At 39.9% G+C, this 24,728-nt stretch overlaps 1 protein-coding gene across 1 annotated transcript in view; it reads right to left on the bottom strand.

Moving 5' to 3' along the window:
* LOC133350652 (tetraspanin-5-like) overlaps window positions 1-18,349 on the bottom strand; it is a 30,237-nt gene extending 11,888 nt beyond the window's left edge. The window contains exon 1 of the mRNA XM_061565252.1: window positions 17,541-18,349. Within this exon, the coding sequence (XP_061421236.1) occupies window positions 17,541-17,651 (111 nt within the window). The 5' untranslated portion in view covers window positions 17,652-18,349. The remainder of the gene's footprint in view (window positions 1-17,540) is intronic.
* Between the last annotated feature and the right edge of the window lie 6,379 nt (window positions 18,350-24,728).

The following is a 24,728-nucleotide window of genomic DNA, read 5'->3' as shown; positions in this document are numbered from 1 at the left end:
CAGTTCAAACACTCTGCTATATTCCAGTTTCGTCCCTTCAATTGTTTATGGAACTTGCGCAAGACCTTTAATTTTGCTCATTTACTTTCAGCCGAACTTTGCAGTCTTCTTTATTAAGTTGTACTATTTTATGTCGTCTGTTTTCATTGATTTGTACAGGACTCATTGGCAAATCTTAGTCATCAACAAATAGTTCCTCCATTTATATATATTTATAAAACATATGGAGAGCGTGAAATTACATCTTGCAACGTTATGATACAAATAAATATACTATTTTATACTCTCAATTCTCATTAAGGATACCTCGTATTAATTAAATAATCACAAGTTTAGTGTCGTTTTAAACTCAACATTCCTGCCACCACATTTCTACACTTCGACATTTCCACAAGCACTACCAATTGAAATTTGGAAAATTTAATCCAGTTTTTTCCAATAAACATTCCATCTACACCATACGTCAAAAAACAAGGACATGACTTGGCAAGAAAGCACTGGTACGTCTCCTTTGAAAAGGTTACACAGCCAAGTCAACCAAGCCGAGATGACATATCAGGTTTCTTGGCTATAAAAGAACCAGCTTCAAACATCACTGCTGTACAGCCTCCTTTATTCGTATTTTTTTAATTATTATTTATAACTGCTAACAACTCCGCTGGAAATTGTATGGGAAAAAATGTGCAACATACAAAAAAGTAGGCTGAACTGCACTTTTCAAAACGCAATAAAAAAACAGCACTTTTGAATGTCTTTGTACTGCCAGAAATTAAAGCTGTAGTAAGTCCAAAATGTCAGTCTGCACTTTCAGAGGGCGTGGTCAGACATGTGGATTTCATTCATATTTTACAAAGAAAAATAACACATTAAACCACCAGTTCAATCCGTATGTGGTCTGCAGTTATGCCAAAGCATGCACAAAACATAACCCGGATGTTGCACTCGTATTGAGTACAGACACGCCATTTAGTTATATCAGGTCAGTCCCAAGTGCAGTCCTGAGTGCAGCCTCGCACCCACTTTAATTCAATAACCGACGCCGCTTCTCCGGTCTGTCAGGATGGGAGAGAATTAAAGAGTCGGTACAACTTCCCATTTCGTGCTCAACTCCGCATGTAAAACAACATGTATGAAAGTCAACACTGGTGCTTTCAATCTCACATTTACACGCTGAAGTTGAAGTAAATGCTTGGGGTGACATAGGTACCCTGCATTTAATTCAATATTTTAGCACGTGCCAATTGTTTTATCGAAAAAATTCCAAAAAACTTGGGGATAGAAACAAAAGACACCAACAGTGAGCATCACACAAGCAGACAAGGTATGGTACAGTTTGTTGCTTTGTAAAGAGGGGCTCTAAGTGGGGAAGCATTTTTTTTTAGCTAGTGGCTAAAACTGTTTGCAGCTCGTGCCAAGGTGCAGAAAAGACAGGCCGGTGGGTAGTAGTCGGGGGAAGTGAGGTAGCAGAGGGATGGGCAATCAAAATCTCTCTGCATCACTTACCCATGGTCCAAAGGGGTATTGCGAATTGTTAAGATTAACTAACTTGTGATAACCCGCTCAGTGTCTTGAACACTGAAATATGATGAGGCAGATAAGGATTCACCATAACGACACAACATGATTCAGGGTCACAGTTTGATTAAAGTTTGCATTTTTTTCTCACGTGTACCACCTCGTTTTGCACTGTATGGACTATGTGTCATTTGTAACGTCTGTCGTGTCTAGTTTGTATTTTCATCTTCCTTCCTTGGACTGTAATTTTCTGTCTATTGTCTCGTTTGTACCATCCCATTTGTACTTAATTGTTTCATCTGTGTGAGGTCCTGTTTTTCCCACCAAAGTGGAAGCAAAAGACAAAATAATAAGTCATTCATAAATGGATGATTTCAAGAATATATATTGTTTATTATTAACACATTCCATAGCCATCTTGGTGCGTTTTGTCTTCCGGTAGAAATATTTAAATTATATGGTGACTTGAATAAACTAACCACACCCAAAAAAATGTCAGCCTGGAAAATTCCTGTTTTAAAAACATGCTGCCAAAGTTAAACAGGTGAAATATAGCAATCCACTATCTAACCACCCAAACACAATGCCGTCTGTACGAATGACAAGATAAACAATGTGTTTCACATTGATAACGGTACGCTTAAGCAACTCAGCACTGGAAATCCCCAACTATGAGCCAACAGATATGCGTGTTACAATCACTGGAGTGTCTGCAATGGCTATGTACACAGCGTATGACGCATGCTAAGTGAAGAGCGGTCTATACTCTGCTGGGCTAGATCTTGAGCATCAAAGTCATGCAGTGTGGTCAAGTATTACTCATTTGTGATTCACCAGTGGCAACAAGTTGGAAGACAATTCATCGTTATACAACTTCAATGGGGATGTTAAAATCGAAAATGTTTACAAACATCCATGCATGCAAAACCATTTCTCACAAGTTACTGTTTTAAAAATTATTGATAAAGTGTTTCAGGGTTCAGTCAGGGTTGTGGAGGTACCAAATTCATACGAGAGAACACACGGACGCAAACACAAATATAAGCATAAATTAAGCCCACGTGAACCAACTATTGGTCTCATATGCCATAAGCATTATTACTGAAAGAACCAAGAATAAGTCTACATTATAGACTACCAGTACACTCACCCAGCTGAATAACCATTGCTACAGTCTACATTATCGACTGCCAGTACACTCAAACTTAATAATCAGGCTACAAATTTCGATTTAAAGCTTTCGTGACTGCAGGGATTCATCTTCTTGGTTCTTTCGGTAAAGTCACGTAACTTTAACGAAAGAACCAAGAATCAGGCTACAGTCTACATTATCGACTGCCAGTACACTGACCCAGCTGAATAACCATTGCTACAGTTTACATTAGTGGGTTTTAGTTTTTTTATTCTATTTTTTATTCACTTTATTTTCATTATTTTTCTATCTACGTGACTTTACTGAAAGAACTGAAGAATATTAATTCCTGCAGTCACGAAAGTTAAGTCAATATAGACATGAAAAAAATCTTACTAGGGAATATGACTGTATGTAGCTGTGACTTTATGAAAACTATCACGTGGATGACAATCTATTGCCAGAAAGGTAGAGGATTACTTTCAAAAGATGCAGCAACACTTACCGAAACTTCAAAACAGCCTATGCTTTCCTCAAAAAGGTAAGTTACACTTCACATTGGTACCGAGAGGTTTGATCTATAAACACCCAACATAAGTGTAGTGATCCTATGTGCTTTACGTGATACCACAACCGCAATGAATTCAGGAAAACCTCAGCGAACTCGGGGGTTACTTTCCTGGATAAAACAGTGTTATACAACACTGCGTGACAAATAATACTGTATATCATATTATTGGGTCTTTTGGTAAAGTCACGTAGATAGGTTCAAAGAAAATAACGTCACTTTACCGAAAGACCCAAGAATATGATTTCCTGCAGTCACGAAAGCTTTAAGTCAAAATACTGTATACCGTATAGGGAAAATAGGGGTCTGATATTATATCCCCCTGTTTAATTCTACACGAATTCCTCCCTTGTTATTTTAAATAAGGGATGCCTGAGTCGCTCTCCATCTCGCGTGTGTGTGTGCACGCGTACACTCAAATTCACCGCAACACAAAAGCCCCATCTCCATTGCTCTTTCCGCTCAGCGGCACTCATGCCCCAAAACACTGAATTTCCAGCCCGATGCTCGCCCCCCACCAAACTATCGCGGTAACTTGAACGTTAACGATTCAACATCTTGGCGTCCGTATGACTAACAACCCTCAATGAGTGGACTGCTCGATGCATGTGGCAGCTTGTGAACGTTGGCGTTATGCGCCTTGCGTGTTGCATACGGTACCCCTGTTCAAAATATCATACGCAGAAAAAAACACGGTGAACACACCGTTCTCACAGTCCCTTCATTCACACCATAGTACCGTCCCACTCTTAGCAGCATCAAACCACGCAGAGCCGAAACATCACCCCGTGTTCCGGAAAATAGACCTCATTAGGCAAACCGTGTAGAGTATAGTCGAAACACGCGTCTGATAAAGCCGCGTTCGACGAAATGTCCTTTGTGTACATGTTGTAATAATGAACAGTTCCTGCACCTAAAAAAAAGGCTGAACCTACAAACGTTGGGGCAAAACAGCATCTCACATTGGACCTGGGACCAAGGGTTTAATCAAAACTTCCACTTCACTTAAGACACTTGAATTGTTTGCGAGGAAGCAAACGGAGGATAATTTCGCATTAAGCTGCACCAGGTCGACCAATGAATAAACATCAAAAATGTAAATAAAAATACATGGAATTATGTACAGACTATAAAGTAGAGAATATGTCATGGTAAGTATAATGTATGATAAGTTGCGCACTAACTTGTTATATAGTGTATAAGCCATAACAAAGTACAAATGTAATACATTCACGTATATGGCTATACCACCGCATGTTGGTGGTGCTGAGAGATGGGGAAACTGGCACGCACCCTCGGAACGACGAATGTGCAACAGCACAGTGCACAGCGTATAGCAACCCGGAAGTGCTCGTTATGTGTTGGTCTGTACAATAACACACGAGGACATTTACAGCACTACATACACAGAAGCACAGTGGATTGTTTTTTTACACACCGATTTTAATTCGTTTTGCAGCTGGCTGGACCTTTCAGCTAGCTCGGGTTTTATTGTATTTAAACAGTGGGCTGGTTTGCGTGCTTGAGTCAAGGAAAAACAACACAAAAAGGCAATGCTTAGAAGTGTAAAAAGAGGCATTCTTCACACACCTTTGGGTTACATTGCAAAATCAATTTTGATCAAGATTATATTTCTTCTATCCTTTTGAAGTCATATGATCGTACGCACACAGGCTGGCTTGCATGCCATTGCCCAAAGCGCTGCACATGTGGTAAAATAAAAACCTAGCAACAACAATCACCTGCGCAACCAAAAATACCCAAGAAATGCCATACGAGTACTGTAAAGAAAATGCAGAGCGACGAGTTACCCCATCAGATAAATACTTCAGTGTCACGGCAAGTCCTCGCTTAACGCGCGGTGTCCACACGACGCATTTTCGCTATACAACTAGGTTCTTCCATAGTCTTAGGTTTTTTCGGTAAATTCACGTAGGTAAAAATAAGTATAACCCGTAAAAACAAAGTTTTCCACTATAAATCCTTTATATGCGTGGCAGCGAACTTAATATAAAGGATTTAAAAATATATTCGCCTGTGGAGGACGTGGGGATCGATCCCGCGACCTTTGGCATGGGAAGCGAGGGCGCTACCAACTGCGCTACTCCGCCACGGCCTGTGGAGGGGTTACGCTCTGGGCTCTTATACTGTGATGTTCAGCCAAAGCCATGATTGAGTTCTATTTGAATATATGTAAAAAAAATGTTTGCCTAAAAAGTGTAACATTTTGGGAATTTTTTTTCACGAACATTAATTGTCTCGCACAACGAGTCTGTGTGGAAAATTTCAGCTCGATTGGATCACGGGAAGTGGGTTAAAAAACGACCGAAAGATTTGCACGGTCGTAAGCAAGCAAAGCAAGCACGCAAGCACGCAAGCAAGCACGCAAGCAAGCACGCAAGCAAGCGAACTTAATATAAAGGATTTAAAAATAGAAATAATAGTAGAAATAAAATAATAAATCACGACGTTTCGGAGGCAACACAAGTCTCCATCATCAGGTGGGACCGTCACAGCTAATTTTACTTTTTGCACAACGCTTAACGTGCACTGGTATAATAGCACGGAACGTGGCAGATATAACTCGGTTCATGAGCGGTCAAAGACGAACTATTTTCTTGAGCTGCGCAGCTGAGCGGTACGATACAGGACATGAAATGATACAAGTAATGCAGCGTACTCTATCCGTGTGCGTAATGTACATAGTATCTCGCCAAACTTTATCGTTACATTATTTATGGGAAATTGTTTTCGCTGCATGCGTTTTTCGCTTAACGTGGCGCTTTTCAGGAACGCATCTACCACGTGAAACGTGGACATGCTGTACAATTGCCATAATTGAGAAAAAATTAGAAACAATGTTATAATTTGTCAACATTAATTTGTTGAAAATACAAGGTACATCTAACCATCTAACTTCAGTTCCATTAACAGTTATTATTGCTACATGCCAACAAAAAAAATCAGCATAACTAGAAGCATTAGCGTCCTATGGATGTGACCTTATTAAGATAGTGTAACCCAATGATGATAGGTTTTGCTGTTATTAAAGCCAGACAGTTAGCCAGCGTTGCATTACACATTTGTCTCACAACCAGACTGCATGGGCTCCATTGGCTGACTCACAAAGTACGAATCTAATGGGCCAAATTAATCAATGACATTTTGTATGTATCTAGATAGAGGCACAATTTTATTTTATTTTTAACCAGAATGTCAACTACAAACACTCATTGAACTACTGGACAATTGATCTATGGAAACTATCAATACAAGGGAAACAGAAGACAAGCTGGCAAACCAGTCCATAAAAGGCACTTGTGTATGTTGTAATCAATGCTAATTGTGCTGATAAGTAGCATGCATTTTCTTTTTACTAAACATCTTTTGAACTTGAAAGTGATAGTAACGATCTGCGTGGGACGTTATGTAGCATAGTGTATGGATCATATGGGTTGCGTAATATAAAATGATAATCTCCATACATAGAAAGATATATTTCCTGGACTGAGCAGAAATGTTAAATAAAGAACAAACGTGTGAAAATTGTACTCTTGACCATAAATATCACAACATCGCGTACAACTGCCAGTGATATTCAGCGAATATTACAGGGAGCCGCTTAGCAGTAGTGAACAGCTTGCAATAGGAATGTTTCGAGATCAGTACCTTGTTTGGGGTTAACTAAGCCTCTGGGATTGATACAATTAGTACTACTTATGGGAAAGTGAAGTGGCTCTTCTTTAGATGACTCGCTACTGCCATAGAAATATAGCATTTCCAGCAATAGCTCAATGATGTAAACAGGACATGAGCCCCAATGATCATTTGTGCAAGAAATAACCGACTTTTTTTTATAAATGTTGAAAAGTTGGTTTTTGTTCAACAAATTATATTCACAATGAGTTGTCCAAGGGATTAGGATCGGACCTATTAAGTCTGTTTTAAAACCCAGTATTTTTCATTTCAACTGTGAAAATTAGACAGGTCCAAAAGCTGATGTGTGTTCTTTGACATTTGAGGATTTCATCAAGATATTTGGCTCCCTTGCCTGACGGCCACTTGCAGCTTTCAATACTCTCTCTCTGACAGCATCTGGTAGGGCTTTGGAAGCAGTTTGTTTTGCCATGTTTGTTCACAAGCTGCATTCCCCTTGAGGGTGGTGTCCCTTGTGCATTAAGGGATTGTGTGACACTTTTTCGGCTCTATGCCATGCTGGCAAGTTCAAGTTAATGGAACTAGAACAGGTGGGCTTGTGTTTATTAAATGGATAAAAATGGTACAGTTGCATGTATTGTTACATTAATCATTGGGATTTGCAAACCTCTCTTATTGCCAATTGTGTATTTGTGTAAAGTCTTTGTAGCTTATTATGTAATATTTGCATAGATATACAATACAACACAGGGGTCACTACAATTTTGTTAACATTTCTCAGAGAACATTGTCAGGATTGATTTGAAGCTTTCGTGACTGCAGGAATCCACTCTTTGGTTCTTTCGATAAAGTCACGTAGGTTGAAAAATAAAACAAAAAATAACATATCACGACGTTTCGATCACCACACAAGCGGTTGTCCTCAGGTGGATAAAATATAATCCAGCAGTGGAACTTGCTGGTTCAGCAGTTCCACTGCTGGATTATATTTTTTCCACTTGTGTTGTGATCGCAACATCGTGATACATTATTTTTTGTTTTAATTTATTTTTCTACCTACGTGACTTTACTGAAAGAACCAAAGAGTATTGTCAGGATTGCAAATGCATCTTTGCGCGGTTTTCTTTTACCCAGGAAAGCCTCACTGACTCTCAAGGTGCGTTCAGCAGTGTCCTGCCAAGTTTTCAGAGGGGGCGATGTTGCTACGTGTAATCCTATTCGAGCGATTTTCAGATCATTTTTTAGCACAAATTAGATCAATACCACTTACATTGTAAGGGGTTTTTTTACTACGCAAGGAAACTAGAGAACCTGGATAAAACCCGCGCAGAACATACAAACTCTACACAGAAAGGTACCCAAATCAGGAATCAAACCCAAGACCTTCTTAACACTTTCCCGTTCTGAGATGTCTGCAAGTTGCAGGGTGGGTCCCGTTCACCTCCGAATCTCAAACCGTCCAAGCGACTCGGCATTAATTGTATTTAGAGGCACAACGGCATTGTTTTTAAAGACACTGTACTCACCGCAGAGCACTGTAGCAACATGACCACACTGATAGCTGGCGCCAAAATGTGCCACACACCCTCCCACATCGCCTTGTGGAAGTCCCGGTTTCGTTTTGATGATGTACACGTACGTTATTGAAACGGAATCGGAAGAAAAAAGCTAATGACGTACATGTATGGAACGGGTTAAAGTGAGGCATGCGTGTTACCACTACGCCACCCTGATACTGCATCTGACTAATGATACAACTGCACAGATCACCTCCAAGTTGTCCTTTACAAGTGCCTTGGTTTGTCTATAACCAGCACATATTAATATGAACCCACAGGCAGCAAGCATAACACGTTTGAAGGACAGAAAAACCTTGCCCAACGCAGCTTTATCGAACGTGTGATTCGGCGATGTTTCAGCTATAGGTGCTTTGATGCTGCTGAGATTTTCATCTCCGCATCGAAAAGTAGTGCCTTGAGAGTGCTGTGATGTTGGAGGGTGTTAATTAATGTAGTCAGAAGGATTTTTATTTACCATGTATGGTTTTGTGTGTGTTTTTTTTGTGATGTGTCACTCAACACGCACAACGGCACGTTCACATTGTCGCAAGCATCTAGCCGTCCAGTCACTAAAGGCGTGAGTCATATGGATGGCGAATGATTAACGTTCAAATTACTGTTAGGGGCGAGCATTGGGGCTGGCAATTTCGTGTTAAAGGGGAGCGCGACGGTGTGGGAAGAGTAATAGATTTGAGGGTTTTATGTTTAAGAAAAATGTTTAACTAAAGCGTGTACACACACACGAGAAATGTAGAGTGAGTCACAATCCTTTAGTACAATATCATGGGCAGAAATCATGTCGAATTTTCATACATTTTCAAACAAAGTTTTGCCCAACAGAGCATTTTCAAGGAACGCAAGCCCCGCGCGGTTCAGCGAGCTCTGCCAGTACCGGTAGACTAAGGTCTGGCACTCAACCATAACTAATAGCCGATGACCTCTGTTGGAAAAGAAAGCTGCTACTTTCGAAGCAAAAAGAAATCTCACAGGTGTGGACAGCAATTGGTTTATAGAATATCGGGAAAAGGGTCTGCAAGTAAAAACATAGCAGTTCTTGGAAGCTGGACTCATTCATTTGTATGTGCATCTGCGCTCCGGAAGTTAATCATCCGAAATTGCGGCATAAACGATTCAAAAGAGAAACCCTGCTTCAAAACACTGTCATATGGACATTGTAATGAGATATAGTGCACTCTGTTCAGCTGGGTGCACCACATTTGTTTAATATAAGCCTGTAGAAACAGATCACAGTAGCTTGTGCACTTAGGACATTCCATAACAAATGGTGGTTAGCCTTGAGCAATGGTTCTCAACCTGTAGGCCATGACCCCCACATGTCAGATGCGCAAAAGCGTTCCATGGGGGTTCAAACTGCAGCATGATTACCATGCAGGAATTGTGTTTTTAAATGTGCACAAGGAATGACGGTGCAAAGACTAAACACGAATACACAACACGAAAGAAATGCCCTATTAAATATCGCGTGGAATATAGGCATTGCCATGCAATCTCTCGTTTTATCGTGGCCTTAGTTAACGTAGGGAGCACAGGGGCTGGGAAGGTGAGGGGCACTGGAGGGACCACCAATCCACAAAGGTTGAGAACCACTGGCCTCGACGTTTGGGCATGTACCTCTGTATTCAGGTATCACTTTTAGAATCCATCTTCAGGCCTGCCATAATTGGTTGGAGGGACATGATGCTCATGAACACATCACCTGCCAATCTGTACGTTTGTAAAAAAAAAAAAGGCACTCTTTTCTAAAAAGTGTTATTTGCTGCAAGGTTACATGGCCAACTTGATAATTTCCTCAGAATCAGCAAATCTTTACATAAGGATGGCTTGTTCGATGGGTAGCCTCATTCTGAATTCAAAGGAGCTCTATTTCTACTCGGTTAAGAGGGGACACTTTTGTCCCTACTTTGGCATAATGTTGATGAAAAAAAGTAAACATCTTGCATGTACCAAATAAAAATCAAGAATTTAATATAAAATTTGAATTCAAAAGGCCAGCGAGACATACAGATGAAGACTGGGGAGGGGGGGGTGTTTATGTTAGTCAACGTGACCCAATACTGTGCGGATCGCTTACAAGCGTAAAAAATAAATTGTAATCGCAATCAAAATGCATCACGGAAATCTGCTGACCACAATCCAAAATGTATTAACTTGCCTATTCATGAGTACCAATTTTGCATTTCAATTTGCAAGACAATGTACAAACTAGATGAAGTATCCAGTTATGGCAGCATTTCTCAACTACAGTTCTAGCGACCCCCCACCCCCCATGATCACATTCTTGTAATTATCAAACTTTTCATACATATGCAAATCAAGTTACTGGAAAAGCCTGAGGGTTGGTGCCTTGACAGGTCATGAAAGAGGACTTGAGGTCTAGAGATGAGAAGCATTGAGTTACATTCATAACCCAAAACATGCTTCATTCGGATGCATTTCCTTAACCAATTGCAATTTTTTTTTCAACAAAATGCTAGTGGCCAGAAACAGCTCTTAATAATATTCTTGCTTCTTTCGGTAAAGTCACGTAGATTGAATTTTTTTTTTACTAAAAATAATTAAAGCAAAAAACCACAATAAAAAGATAAATTGTAAAAAAATATAAAACCAAAAATGTAATAACCATGATGTGTTTCTATACACTTTTAAGCTAAATTTTCGACCAAAATGGCCTGATTTTTTGTTAACACCAATGAAAACCTACTGCTTTAATGGAATTTTTATAATACAGGTGCCCAAGTAATTCCAGAAACTACTGGCAGATTGTGTACTTACAAGTCATGTAGTGGGCCATTCGACATGGAGCGATGAAATGTTTTATTGATGTCATTAAAATAAATCATGATGCACACGATAAATGCATCAAATTGTGTATTATACAATATTTTGGAATATTTTCTATTTATATTAATGTTTAATGTAATTTGTTCATGGGAAGCCTGCAACAAGGAGGCACCCACCACAATGTAAAAAAAATAATCGATTCTTGAGTCGGGATCTTGAATCATAATTAAATCGCTCACCACAATGGTGACTATTATTACATTCCAAGCTGTTATACCATACTTTTTAAAATAAAATTACACGAATTTAGATATTAACTTAAAGCTTTCGTGACTATAAGAATTCATATACTTTGGGTCTTTCGGTAAAGTCACGTAGATAGGTTCAAATAAAAAAAAACACGACGTTTCGATCACAACACAAGTTATTGTCATCAGGATGATGATCGCTTGTATTGTGATCGAAACATCGTGGTTTTTGTTTATTTTTAATAATTTTAACCTATCTACGCGACTTCACCAAAAGACCCAAAGAATATCCACATTTAGATTACATTCATCTTTGTTTTTCCTTTGGATTTAAAGAAGGATGACACTTTGCATCACCTTCCATCTCAACATATTACTCTTGAGTAGATGTGTGGCTCCGAGGCATATATACTAATTATTATCCATAGGTTAGTATGTAAACATAGATTTTAAAAAAATCACGCGTAAAAAGCCACTTCGACAATAATCCACTGATACTTATGACAAAAATCATGACACTACTGAGCCTAGACCGTCTATTTTACTCTGTTGTAAATACGTTGCTGCATTACACAATGGATTTTCTATTGTTAGCACTACGATATTCCACAAGCAATGCACACAACTGCCCCTACTACTGTACATATCTGTAAGTGTGTATGGCGGATTACACCTCTACACGTATGATGTTATTCCAAACTAGGCCATATTAGCTTGACGTTGGCCAGCAGTGAAAATATCCGAAGCAAAAAATAACAACTATATGTTCACGATTACAATTTTAAGAAAATTATTTCAGCTAAAAGCCGACTGAAAGTCTGTAAAGTAGCGAAAGGTGGAATTTTACCGTCGCTATCTGTATTCAGCACAGCAGTCTGTAAAAAGGAGACGTTATGGGGCTAGAAAGAGGCAAAAAAATACCACAGAACTAAAAATTGTTGGCATGCTCATGTTAAGCAAATGTGTTGAACTTAAAACATCCCACCAGATGAATTGTTTAATTATTATTTGTGCATGGCGTTTGTCCACTTTACTTTTTATATAGTTAAGTGGTTTGGCAACTATAGTGCCAACATTTATATTTAACAAAAATAACATCAAACGACATTTTAAAGCAGATACTTGCCTTAAATTAAATATTCAAAACACTTGTGAAATAAGTTGCATTTGCCTACGTATTCCACCAGACCAGAAGTTCACGTGAACATCACGAAGAATTGTCTCCAGTTTTTTTAAAGACAATTCGTACGTGTCCTAAACTGCAGATAACCAATACCAGATATAAGCTACCATATGCTTTTGTGTTGGCTGAAAAAAGGTTGGGAGATGTAATGGGGGGGGGGGGGGGGACCTTCTACCACTTCCATAGAAAGTTTATTGATTTTTTTGTTCAGCCAGATATAAAATTGAGTATTGCGTGATAACTCATCAAATACTGTACGCAACTAAGTGGGTACAGCGCAGGAGGCACTTGATGTAGCACCATGAGAAATAATCAAACCACATTGTTTTTGCAATGCACTCATCCTCTCCTTGAAAGGGGCACAGTACCGCAAAACATATACTGGACATTGTGTCACCCCCTCCCATGCGTCGAGTTCTTAGAGATATTCATAATCAACGTTTTTGGGTTTAGATCGCGTTATTTATAAATGTGTCGTAACCCTCCACCACCCGACATGGCCAATCAGTAAAAAAGTGTCACGTTGACAAAAGACAAATAGTTCACTGCTTTAGCCCACTGGTGTGTTGAAGCCACAACATTTACAATTTGAGTACGACGTTTCGCTGGTAATTGCATCCAGCATCATCGGGCAATTCGCCAGAATGGTGAGGCTCTGCTGTCTCCCGTTCTTATATAGAGCAGCAGCAGGGTGACGTCATCATTAACTCATCAGGTGCAAAGATTCAAGGGGGGAGTGATTGTAATTATATACTAGAGATAGTTCCTCATAAGCTGGGCCAACATACACCACCATAAAATGCTCAGGGGGTTCAGACTGTGAGTCAATGCGGGGTTACTGTTTGTAGCACACTTCATACCAAGGGAGCAGCAGCATGTCGCAAATGACATTACACAGACGTTGAAAGTTCTTCGTTACAGTGTACAAATTACCTTCTGCTTAAGTAAAAATTTCCACAACAAAGCCACACCTTGAATAGTAGCAGTTTAGATAGTTCAGGCATTAATGTTAATTTCAATATTGTGGCAAAACAATGTTTCGGTGTGGAATTTGGCAGGATAACGACATTCCCTCAATATGGGCCAAAGTCTTGTGGCACAGCAACTTGAGCGGCACTTTGCTGCTCTATCTAAGCTTCACACATTTTGCACGCCTCTCCGCCGTGCCAAAGCATGAACACGGCATCAAAGAATGGACGGTGGCATGCTCATTTACTCCAATACATTAGTTGTGCTCTACTTTCCCACAATACACCATTTTGAAGCAATGTCATGGAAACTCTCCACAGGCATGGGCAGACTGCCAAAAACAAATTGATGCCACACCTGCGAAAAATATGACACTGGAATAAATGCTTAATCCCGGCTTAAGCATTAAACTTTTAACGTGGCAATTATGACTTCCAACATCTCCGTCTGGCTGCACCATCACAATATGCATGGTATGCACTTTCCTTGATATACAACATGCATCTGATCACTACATTTTCTAGGAAGCATACAGCGCGAACAGCGATGTCACCTTAATACACTGCATGAATGTTCAAACGACAGCAGGGCACAAGTGGCCTGCTTTTGTGCCTTGATTAAATGCGTTTGGGAAAAAAGTTGTCACGTAACTTATGACACATACAACCCTGATCCGCTACTTGTATTTAATTAAAACAATTCCATTTCAACACATAGCTTGTTATTTTTGTACATTTCTAGAAATGCGATTTAGAAAAATCACGATATAACAGAATGAAGAACTTCTAAATCTTCCCATGAATACGGTTGCAATAAAGAGGCCGATTGTGAACACTCCAATTGTGTGGGGCATACAAAAGCATCCCATGATTCTTTTTTATCTAAACAATAGTCTGTATAACAGTAAACAGTGTAGCAAAAAAAAACACTAGTCATTGATGCATGCTGTTTCCTTTGTTTTCCCTGGGGTTCCACTGCTTTAGTTTAGTTTTTAGGCAGCCTCTCCCCTGCCGTGCTCATGTGTGCCCAAGACGGCAGGGGGAGGAAAGGTAAGCAGTCTCAATGTGCAGCTGATCGGTCTCCATGTTCACAAAAGGCGCCTCCCCACCTCCGACATTGACATCACAATAAGTATAACCCGTAAAAACAAAGTTTTTTATTATAAATCCTTTATATGCGTGGCGGCTAGAGTCCTCTCGTCCTCTGGCTTGAGATGGCTGCCACCTATGGGTCAGATGATTGTCTGCCAGTATTAAGCAATTGGTAATTAAATATTTAATTTGTTTTCCCTAAACAGTGTAAAATTTTGGAAAAAATTTTACACGAACATTAATTGTCTCGCACAACGAGTCTGTGTGCAAAATGTCAGCTCGATTGGATCACGGGAAGTGGGTTAAAAAACGACCGAAAGATTTGCACGGTCGTAAGCAAGCAAGCACGCAAGCAAGCAAGCGAACTTAATATAAAGGATTTTAAAAAGGGGGCAACTCAGTAACGTTCATGAAAGTCCATGGATATGGCAACAACGCAAATGGTAGCTCATGCTAACACCGTCAGTAGGTCGATCTATTTGAAGGTACAATTGGCACTCATCAATGCTAGTCGTAAGGGTTTCAGCAGGTTGGGAAACTATGTTTACACACCCACAATTAAGATGTATCTGCAGTTTTCATGTCAGAGGTCTTTAACCATCTTTGACGTGTTTCAACACATTTCACGGACTAGTGTTCGTTGTCAGCGAATCACAACCATTGTGTGAGCAGCATCCTTCGTTAAAACAGTGTCACTATACTAAATTACTCTCCCAGCTAAAGCTTCCCCACCCACCCTTTTCGTCATTGCATGTTGGTTTAACAATACGCTTTTTAAACAGTGGTAAACTAATACTGTACTAAGTTTTGTTGAAGGTAAGAGCCCAAACAAGACTTCAGCGTTTGAAGGCCAATTATCACGGGCAAACCACTGATGCATTTACAGTACAATTCTAGCAAGCAGTACTACTGTATATACATGTTTGCAGACCCACTTATTCGTCTTTTAAATGGTCTACGTTTAAAAATGCATTAAATATTTATGCAAATCTACCACGCATGCTTTACGGTCAGAGGAAAACAAAAAACATTAAATCAATACCGTACGGAAATTTTAGCATGACATCACGTTTGTTGCTCTAAATAACAAAACGTGTATTATTACAGTGCGTAAACTTTCAGGTTGAACACGGTTAACCCGTACCCCATTGCCTAACATCTTCTGCAAATGATACATGTTAATGCATACCATTTATCCCTTCCCCCCCCCATGATTTCGTTCTTGATTATGGCATTGAAAACGATGCACCAATTACGTAAGAGCGTTTGTAATAAATGGGGTTGTTTATAGTCGGATTGTTCTATGCAGCGATACACAAAACGAACTGCTTCTAGCACGTTGCTGTGAATGATACGAACATGTGTGTCCACCGTGTTATGTTACCAGTTACAGATTTAAAACAAAATGTTATGCACCGGGAAGCGTTAAGTGTGGTCAAAACTTTCCATGATCGACACGGTGTGGAGAGGCCTTGAAACAGCAGCGGATTTAATAAAGACTCCCTTATCTTCTTTGGGTCTTTCGGTAAAGTCACATAGATAGGTTCAAAAAAATTACATCAGGTGATGGAGATCGAAACGTCGTAGTTTTTTGTAATTTTTCTGAACCTATCTACGTGACTTTACCGAAAGACCCAAAGAATATGAATTCCTGCAGTCACGAAAGCTTTAAGTTCACTTATGATTCCATCACATGGAAATGCATTAAAACAGTGGCGATAACCCCCCCCCACCGTAAAATAAAAGCAGAACACAGTATATTTCCAAATGAATGTGCAGAATCAATGTAGAGTCCTCCATACCATACAGCAGACAGATAGCAGCACCGTTTGTGCGCACATGGTCAACAATCTACCGCCGAATCAAAGTCTCACGCAAACACTGACGTGCTAGAATTTGTAGCAGCCTATACAAACATTTAAACACGTCGGACACAGTTTACATGAAGCACATATACAAAAAAACATAATTACGGCATCGTTTAACACGTATGCCAAGTATAACTACATCGTTAACTGTTAGCATTATTGAAGCGGGCTGTTCACAAACAGTACAGACAATAGTATACACTACAATATGGGCATAACTTGTACACAGTATGTACTACAGAGCTTGTTGCACATGCACTGTTACAGCCTTAAACATATACTGTACACGTATACAGTAACGTATGGTACACTATGCACATGCCGAGCACGTGGCAGGAAGTATAAACGATACCGTAGCATACATAGTTGCTTGAGTGTATGGGGATAACAATATATTGAATCTGTGTATAAAGTTATAAATGTACACCTACAAAGTTATAAATGTACACCTCATTTCACCCTAAAATTGGTCTATCTGCTGTGACTCAAAAGTGCTAATTGCATTTAGAGACAAAAAAAAGAGGAACATGCGAATTAGTAGAGACTTAGGCTAAATACATTATTAAAACTGTTAAGTAGGTGGGGGGGAGACTTGGGAACGATGTTGGACTGTGGTCAAGTACGACAGAGTAGCAAGGCAAAGGCATGGACGTGTCACCGAGGAGATGGAGCGATGGAATCAGCTCTTGTGCCAGTTCTGGTTGGAATCTCAACGCGTAAAGATCGGGCGGCATGAGAAGCCCTTCGTCGTTTAGCAGTGGGATTGACGGCGGCCGACAATTGAGACGATGTTGAATAACACGACGGTGATTATGGCCCAACCATCAACATTCACGATGGCCTCGGCGCACAGACACCATTCACACCACTCAACGCACGATGGTCAAAAGCCTCGGGAGCACCGATTGGAGAGAGAAAAAACACACAAATTACCAACATGGCACGTACCCAGAAGATGATGTTGAAGCCGAACAAGAAGTACTTGGTCCAGCAGCTCACCTCGGGGCCCCGGTACGCTCTGTAGTAATACTGGCCCCCATGGCTCGCCTGCCGAGGCATTATACTGCACACTTACTGCTGCTCTAACCGAGGGCAGCGGAGACTTTGTCCGCTACGTTTCCTTGCTCCCGACTGGATTCAATGTTTGTGTAGAGACGTGCGAAGTTTTCTGCCTATGTATTATGTCAGTGTTTAGCGAACAAGCGCGGACGGTGCGGCCTAGCTGGTTTGTCGGTATACGAACAAAGCCTCGGTCTCGCCTAGTCTCATCGCCGGCTTTGGCCCGAGCAGTCCCCGTTGTGCGCGGTAAACAGCGCGCCCTGTCCCAGCGGAGAAACACTTCGTGGTGGAACAAAAAAAAAGACGATTAAGTAAACGTTGAACAAAAAAAATAAACTACGATAAATTCAAGTAATACTAACGAAACAGCTCTTTAAAAAAAAAGGCCTCACTATAATACAACGGAGCGAAACACGAATAAACAATTACAGTGTCCGCCTCTCCGTAGCCTCTTGTTACAAAAAATATAATCGCGCCCTACTCGGAGCAGCAGCAGCAACAACAACAACAAAAACAACGTAGGCGGCCAGCGAGGACGCTCCTCGCTCCATGAATCGCACCGTCGTTTATCTTTCCTTGTTTTTTTGTCTTTAAAACGAAACGAAGCGCCGGGTAAACATAAAAGGGGGTTCGCTTTTGGTTGGGGGTGGCTTGGGGCTGCTGCTGCTGCTGCCACCGCTTTGTTCTGCGCGGCCGTCGCGCTCATCCGGGGGCGGGGCCCGCTGAAGGGGTGGGGGGCGGGCCCACTAATCGATTCGTATCCGGTTGCGAGAATCGATTAATCGATTCGTATCCGGTCGGTGATAATTATTCGAAATCGTCAGGGACCCCCCCCCTTCCCCCGGCAGACTTCCCCCTGGAACTCGGGGAGAAGACCCCGGGCCCGGCCCAGGCCACGAGCTGCTGCTGCTGCTGGCGGGACGATGTCGCTCGGCTGGCCGGGGAACGCCTGGGAGTTCCCCCTGGACGAGCTCGAGTCCGTGTATAGTGTAGTGTATAGTGTAGTGTATAGGAGTGTCTAGTGTAGTGTCTAGTGTAGTGTATAGTGTAGTGTATAGTGTAGTGTATAGGAGTGGATAGTGTAGTGTATAGTGTAGTGTATAGGAGTGTATAGTGTAGTGTATAGGAGTGGATAGTGTAGTGTATAATAGTGGAGTGTATAGTAGTGTATAGTGTAGTGTATAGGAGTGGATAGTGTAGTGTATAGTGTAGTGTATAGTGTAGTGTATAGTAGTGTGTAGTGTAGGTATAGGAGTGGATAGTGTAGTGTATAGTGGAGTGTATAGTAGTGTGTAGTGTATAGTGTAGTGTATAGGAGTGGATAGTGTAGTGTATAGTAGTGTATAGTGTAGTGTATAGGAGTGTATAGTGTATAATAGTGTAGTGTATAGGAGTGAATAGTGTAGTGTATAGTGTAGTGTATAGTGTAGTGTATAGTGTAGTGTATAGTGTAGTGTAGTGTATAGTGTAGTGTATAGGAGTGGATAGTGTAGTGTATAGTGTAGTGTATAGGAGTGGATAGTGTAGTGTATAGTGTAGTGTATAGGAGTGGATAGTGTAGTGTATAGTGTAGTGTATAGGAGTGGATAGTGTAGTGTATAGTGTATAATAGTGGAGTGTATAGTAAGTAGTGTATAGTGTAGTGTATAGGAGTGTATAGTGTAGTGTATAGGAGTGTATAGTGTAGTGTATAGGAGTGTATAGTGTAGTGTATAGTAGTGTATAGTGGAGTGTATAGTAGTGTATTGTAGTGTATAGTGTAGTGTATAGTAGTGTATTGTAGTTTATAGTGTAGTGTATAGTAGTGTATAGTGTATAGGAGTGGATATGTGTAGTGTATAGTAGTGTATTGTAGTTTATAGTAGTGTATAGTGTATTTTATAGTCGTGTAGTGTATAGTGTAGTTTATAGTAGTGCATAGTTTAGTGTATAGTAGTGTATAGTGTAGTTTATAGTAGTGCATAGTTTAGTGTATATTAGTGTATAGTGTAGTTTATAGTAGTCTATAGTAGTGTTTAGTGTATTGTATAGTGTTTTCAGATTGTACTGCGCGTAGCTCTGCATGATGTCCGGCGTTTGTACCATCAATGCGCTGAGAGTTTATTAATTCACTCAGCTTTCAGGAACTGAAAGTTCAACTCTTGAACTTCAATTTTCTGAGACTGAAAGTGTCTCCCTAATTAAATGAGTTATTTAGGTGGCACCCATCGCCAATGGTGGTCCTGGGACACTGGTAAAAAATGTCACATTTGCTTGGTGTGAGCTCCTCTCCACGGGATGCACACGGTTGACTTCGATCTTTATTGTATGCACCCTCGTGAAATGAAATGCTGAGTGAGTTGAAGCTTACTGGCATTTGAACTGCCACACTTCCGATTGCATGGTTAAGTATTAATATACTGTATTGCTGCACTGAAAAATATAGCCAATAATTTAATGATAGTTATGCATGTGGGAGCAAATAGGATGAAAGTCCCCAGTCAATATAGAAACTCTCAGATTCTGCAAACAGGCCAGGAACCTGTGCACTGTACTTATATATCCTCAATACAATTATGACTAATCGCGTATAGTAATAAAGCAGTGATACTGAATAATAAGAGGTTTTTAATCCATCTTATGTGTGGATATATTTTTGAATGCTTTTACATAACGTTTCAATATGAAGAGACATCTAATTGATTTAGAGTTATTATTGGTTTTACTTTTGGAAAGTTGCTTAAGCCAAAAGTGTAAAGTTTAACAAAAAAAAACATGAGAAATACAGAATGTAACAAAGTACTTCATTCACCAATACTCTACTGCAAAATACTATAGTAAATTGTCTTGACAATTAAGAGTGCAGTTTTCAATAGGCAGTACCTACTTCAGCTTACATAAAGTCTGCCACTGCATGTACATCTTTTAAATGAATAAAACATGGGTGATTATGCAAACCAATGCGTATTAAAGTAAGGTATCGCATACCTGATTTCATAAATGTAGGTAAAGGAAAAATCAATGATACTTTAGGGTGGCAATATCGGAGATCTGCGTGCTTTATACTTCACTTATTTGTCATGCGAAAAAAATTACAGTTAAGGACAATCGTAATATAGCCGCTGATAAAAGGAGTTTTACAAAAACATTGGCTTTCGCGAATAATAGACAAGCGTTATTGTTTTATTACAATAGTTCTTGTTGTATTACTTTACTGTACTGTATATGGTCAACATTTGTCAGAGGCAAAGGTTGAAGGGAGAACTCAGTACAATATATTGTCGTTTGAAAATGCAGTACCTTACAAAAGTTAATCCAGCATGTTTATTATCAGCAGTAGAATTTAATTAGGTGTGGTTAGGACACTGTTTAAAAAGCCAATATTAAGTAACCTTCAGACAACTTCCCAAGATAACTACAGTACAGCATATAGATTTGTTGATTTTACCCAACTAATGCGATTTACTGTGAGTGACCTATTATAGTAATTTGTGAGACTGGTCACAGGCTGCTCCAACCCAGCTGCTAAACAAGCACAATCTTGCAGGTAGGCTGAGGTGGCCTATTAGTCACTTGGGAAATATGGTAGCTGACCAATGTATGTAGCTGGAAAACATGTGAAGTATAGCTTGGCCTCATCAGCTGGCATCCTACAGGTCATGTTTGTGTCTTCACTCAGTTTAAAACTGCGTCAATTTATGCCCTGCAGCAAACATCCTGATTTGGCACCATAGACGGTTACATCAGTATGCCCACGTGGTGGCCTGTGTATCTCCCATTTACTACTGTGCAATAAATTCTGGTGCCTGATGAACACGTTTTTATTTGTGAACGACATATATCACATCTGTTTACTTTAGAGCTGATTTGCAATATGTAACGGTGGCATGTTGCATTACTGTACAGTACATTAGTTGTATTAGAGCAATACAACAGCACCGTGCATTAGACCATCTCAATGGTCGAAAAACCAATAAAGTTAAATGACAATGGAAGTGTTCAACAAAATAATTGAAATGACAGAAAATCAAATATACAGCACAGTATAAATATGTCACATGCAGCATACAATCTTTCTATTGTGTTGTATCGGCTCAAACTGGGATAACGTAATTTTATTAAAAGCAATTTAACATCATGAATCAGACTTAATATAAGGCCAAGTGTGAACATGTTCTCTCGTTAACCAAGTAGTTTAGGGCTGACGATCACGTGTCTCTCAAGGGATTAATTATAGTTCAATGTATTAATTACACAACGATCATCATATTATTGGTTCTTTCGGTAAAGTGACGTAGAAGGGAAATAATACAATAATACAAATAAAACTATTAAATTCTCACGACGTTTCGATTGCAACACAAGCAATCAAACCACAGGTTTTCACACCTGATGACCGCAGGTTTTCACACCTGATGATTGCTTGTGTTGCAATCGAAACGTCGTGAGAATTTTATAGTTTTATTTTTTTTTCATTTTATTATTTCCATTCTACGTGACTTTACCGAAAAAAACAAGAATATGAATCGAAAAATGATCATCATGTCACCTAAAAGCAAACTGTTGACAAGGAAAAACAAGAATGTACGCAGACAACGTAGTGGGTAGTAAACTGTGGTTGATTAAGTTGAAAAAAATAGTTGAAGCAGTCATCACTGCTTGCGAGACTTAATACTCCACCGCACGAACCCACCAGAGAAATACTTAAAATTCAATCCACGTGAATCAGTGGAATGTAATGCAAAATACCGTATGCTAATGTGAAGCATTTAAAGTTCTGCGCATGCCTCTGTCCCCAGTGATGTTCAGAGACCAGGGCAGGCAAAAGGTTCTTATTCTTAGGTGTTTTCGGTAAAGTCACGTAGGTAAAACATTAAAATTTGCTGCTGGCTGTGACGGTCCCACCTGATGACGGAGACTTGTGTTGCCTCCGAAACGTCGTGATTTTTATTTTATTTTTATTAATTTTAATGTTTTACCTACGTGACTTTACCCGAAAACACCTAAGAATATGAATCCTTGCAGTCACGAAAGCTTCAAATCTAGAATTCAGGCAAAAGGTGTCTTCATATTTTGGTGGGGCGGTGGTGAGCGTGGTGATTGGCATCTTGACCCATGGTGTTCTCATAGTTGTGTGTCCCCTGTTAGCTTTATTCATGCAATAATGTAGCTTAGTTTCGTTTGAACAGTATAGCTAAATTTGTACTATCCCGGAGCCTATTAACCTGTTTCTGTTGTCCACAGGAGCTAAAGGGTCTGTGAAAACTCTTGCTATCCAATTTCTTTTCTCGCGGATAATATCGTGATGATTGGATGTCCGTTACTCACATTACCGCAGATAAGAGGAGTTATGTTGTACCACCCCAGTGTTCGCTTGTCGTTATAGTTCATTACTGTGTATTTATGATCAACAAATTACTATTATATCTTAGTAGTGTATTGAAAATCTTACAAAAAAATTATCATGCACATCAAAGTAATGGGTGTGATGTTCTGCTGACATACATTATGAGCATTACAGTATTTGACTGCCCTGTGTTTAAAATTGTAGCCTATGCACCGCAATGAATCAGTTCTAAAAGGGCAAATGGTGTTTTAAAGTAGGGTAAAGTCCAGCCAGATGGTGCTGAAGGGTCCCTATTGTATACAGTGATGTTTATACGGCTAACAGAAAAATTAAATACGATGTACAACATAGTGCAGTATTGTACTACTGATACTTACGCCCACACGATTTCTTGCTATGTAACGTCCTTGACCTCATTCCATGAAATGCCAATTTATACGGTTTTATTTCAGCAAGTATTTTTTTATACAGTGCAGGGAATATTTGCACTGAACTTTAGTTTTCCTTATTGATGTTTTACACCAGTTGTCATTAGTACAATCCCAGTTTGTTTCTCCATGTGTGGTAATAGGCAATTGACAAGATCTGCTTCAACTCAAAGTGCAATAACTATTACTGCAAAGTAAATCTTGACTTAAAGCTTTCGTGACTGCAGGAATTCATATTCTTTGGGTCTTTCGGTAAAGTCACGTAGATAGGCTAAATGAAAATAACAAAAATAACACAAAACTACGTTTCGATCGCAACGCAAGCTGTCGTCATCTGGCTGATGTCGTTTTTTTTGTTTTTTTCTTTGAACCTATCTACGTAACTTTACCGAAATACGAAAAGAATGCTGTTAATCGTTCATATTGTTTTGTTTTTAATACCTAACAATAAAACATCAAAGTAGTGGCTTGATATGCAGCGTTTAAACAATTGTAAAACTGCTTAAAATAGCATTGAACTGAGCTGTTACGTATTACTGTGCAGTATTTCTCTACTTTAAACTTCAGTAAAGTGGTCCTAAGCCATATAAACTTAGACTTTATAGAGAACAGAATTTCCTCTTTAAATTTAAAAATATTTTCACGGCTATATATAGTTTTTTTTTCCTTGTGATGCTTTAGAAGTACAATACTGTATGTTGCTTTCAGTATTGATTTGAAGCTTTCGTGACTGCATGAATCATGCTTTCAGTATGTTTAGTTTTTGTACACGTGTCGAGTTCACAATTAAATGCCCTCAATGGCATATGAAGATTCTGTAGGTTACGCTTTAACAGTTCTAGACGGACATGCACCGTCCTCTTGGAATTCATCTAGCGGTCCCCAACCTTTTTGGCACCAGGGACCGGTTTCGTGGAAGACAATTTTTTCCACGGACCGGTGGGGGGGGGGGGGTCATCATTGGGTCTTTCCCACTTTTCAAAGAAGCTCTGCAGTGACGTTTGTTTTTTACTCATTGTGGCTAGGGGTTAGCTTGTGGGCTCACCAAAACTGTGAGTGAGACAAGTGCGCAGTGCGGGAAAGAGGCGCGGACGGAAGTGGTGAATAATAAAATAATGGTGGCGGGCCACGTGCGGACTCACTGCTCAATTTCTGCTGCTGTGTGGCCTGGTTCCTAACAGGCCACGGACCGGTACCGGTCTGCGGCCCGGGGGTTGGGGACCGCTGATCTCACAGGAATCCTTTTGCAAGGACAAACCGCAGACATAAAGCCAAAGATGATTCATGTTGAGGAATTGACTTCGGCTATTTCACAATTCCTGT

Source organism: Lethenteron reissneri, chromosome 34 (genome assembly GCF_015708825.2).
Source record: "Lethenteron reissneri isolate LAM-NWPU_2019-01 chromosome 34, ASM1570882v1, whole genome shotgun sequence".
NCBI lineage: Eukaryota > Metazoa > Chordata > Hyperoartia > Petromyzontiformes > Petromyzontidae > Lethenteron > Lethenteron reissneri.
The sequence above is the reverse complement of the archived record's forward strand: the minus strand, read 5'-3'. Positions and strand labels throughout refer to the sequence as shown.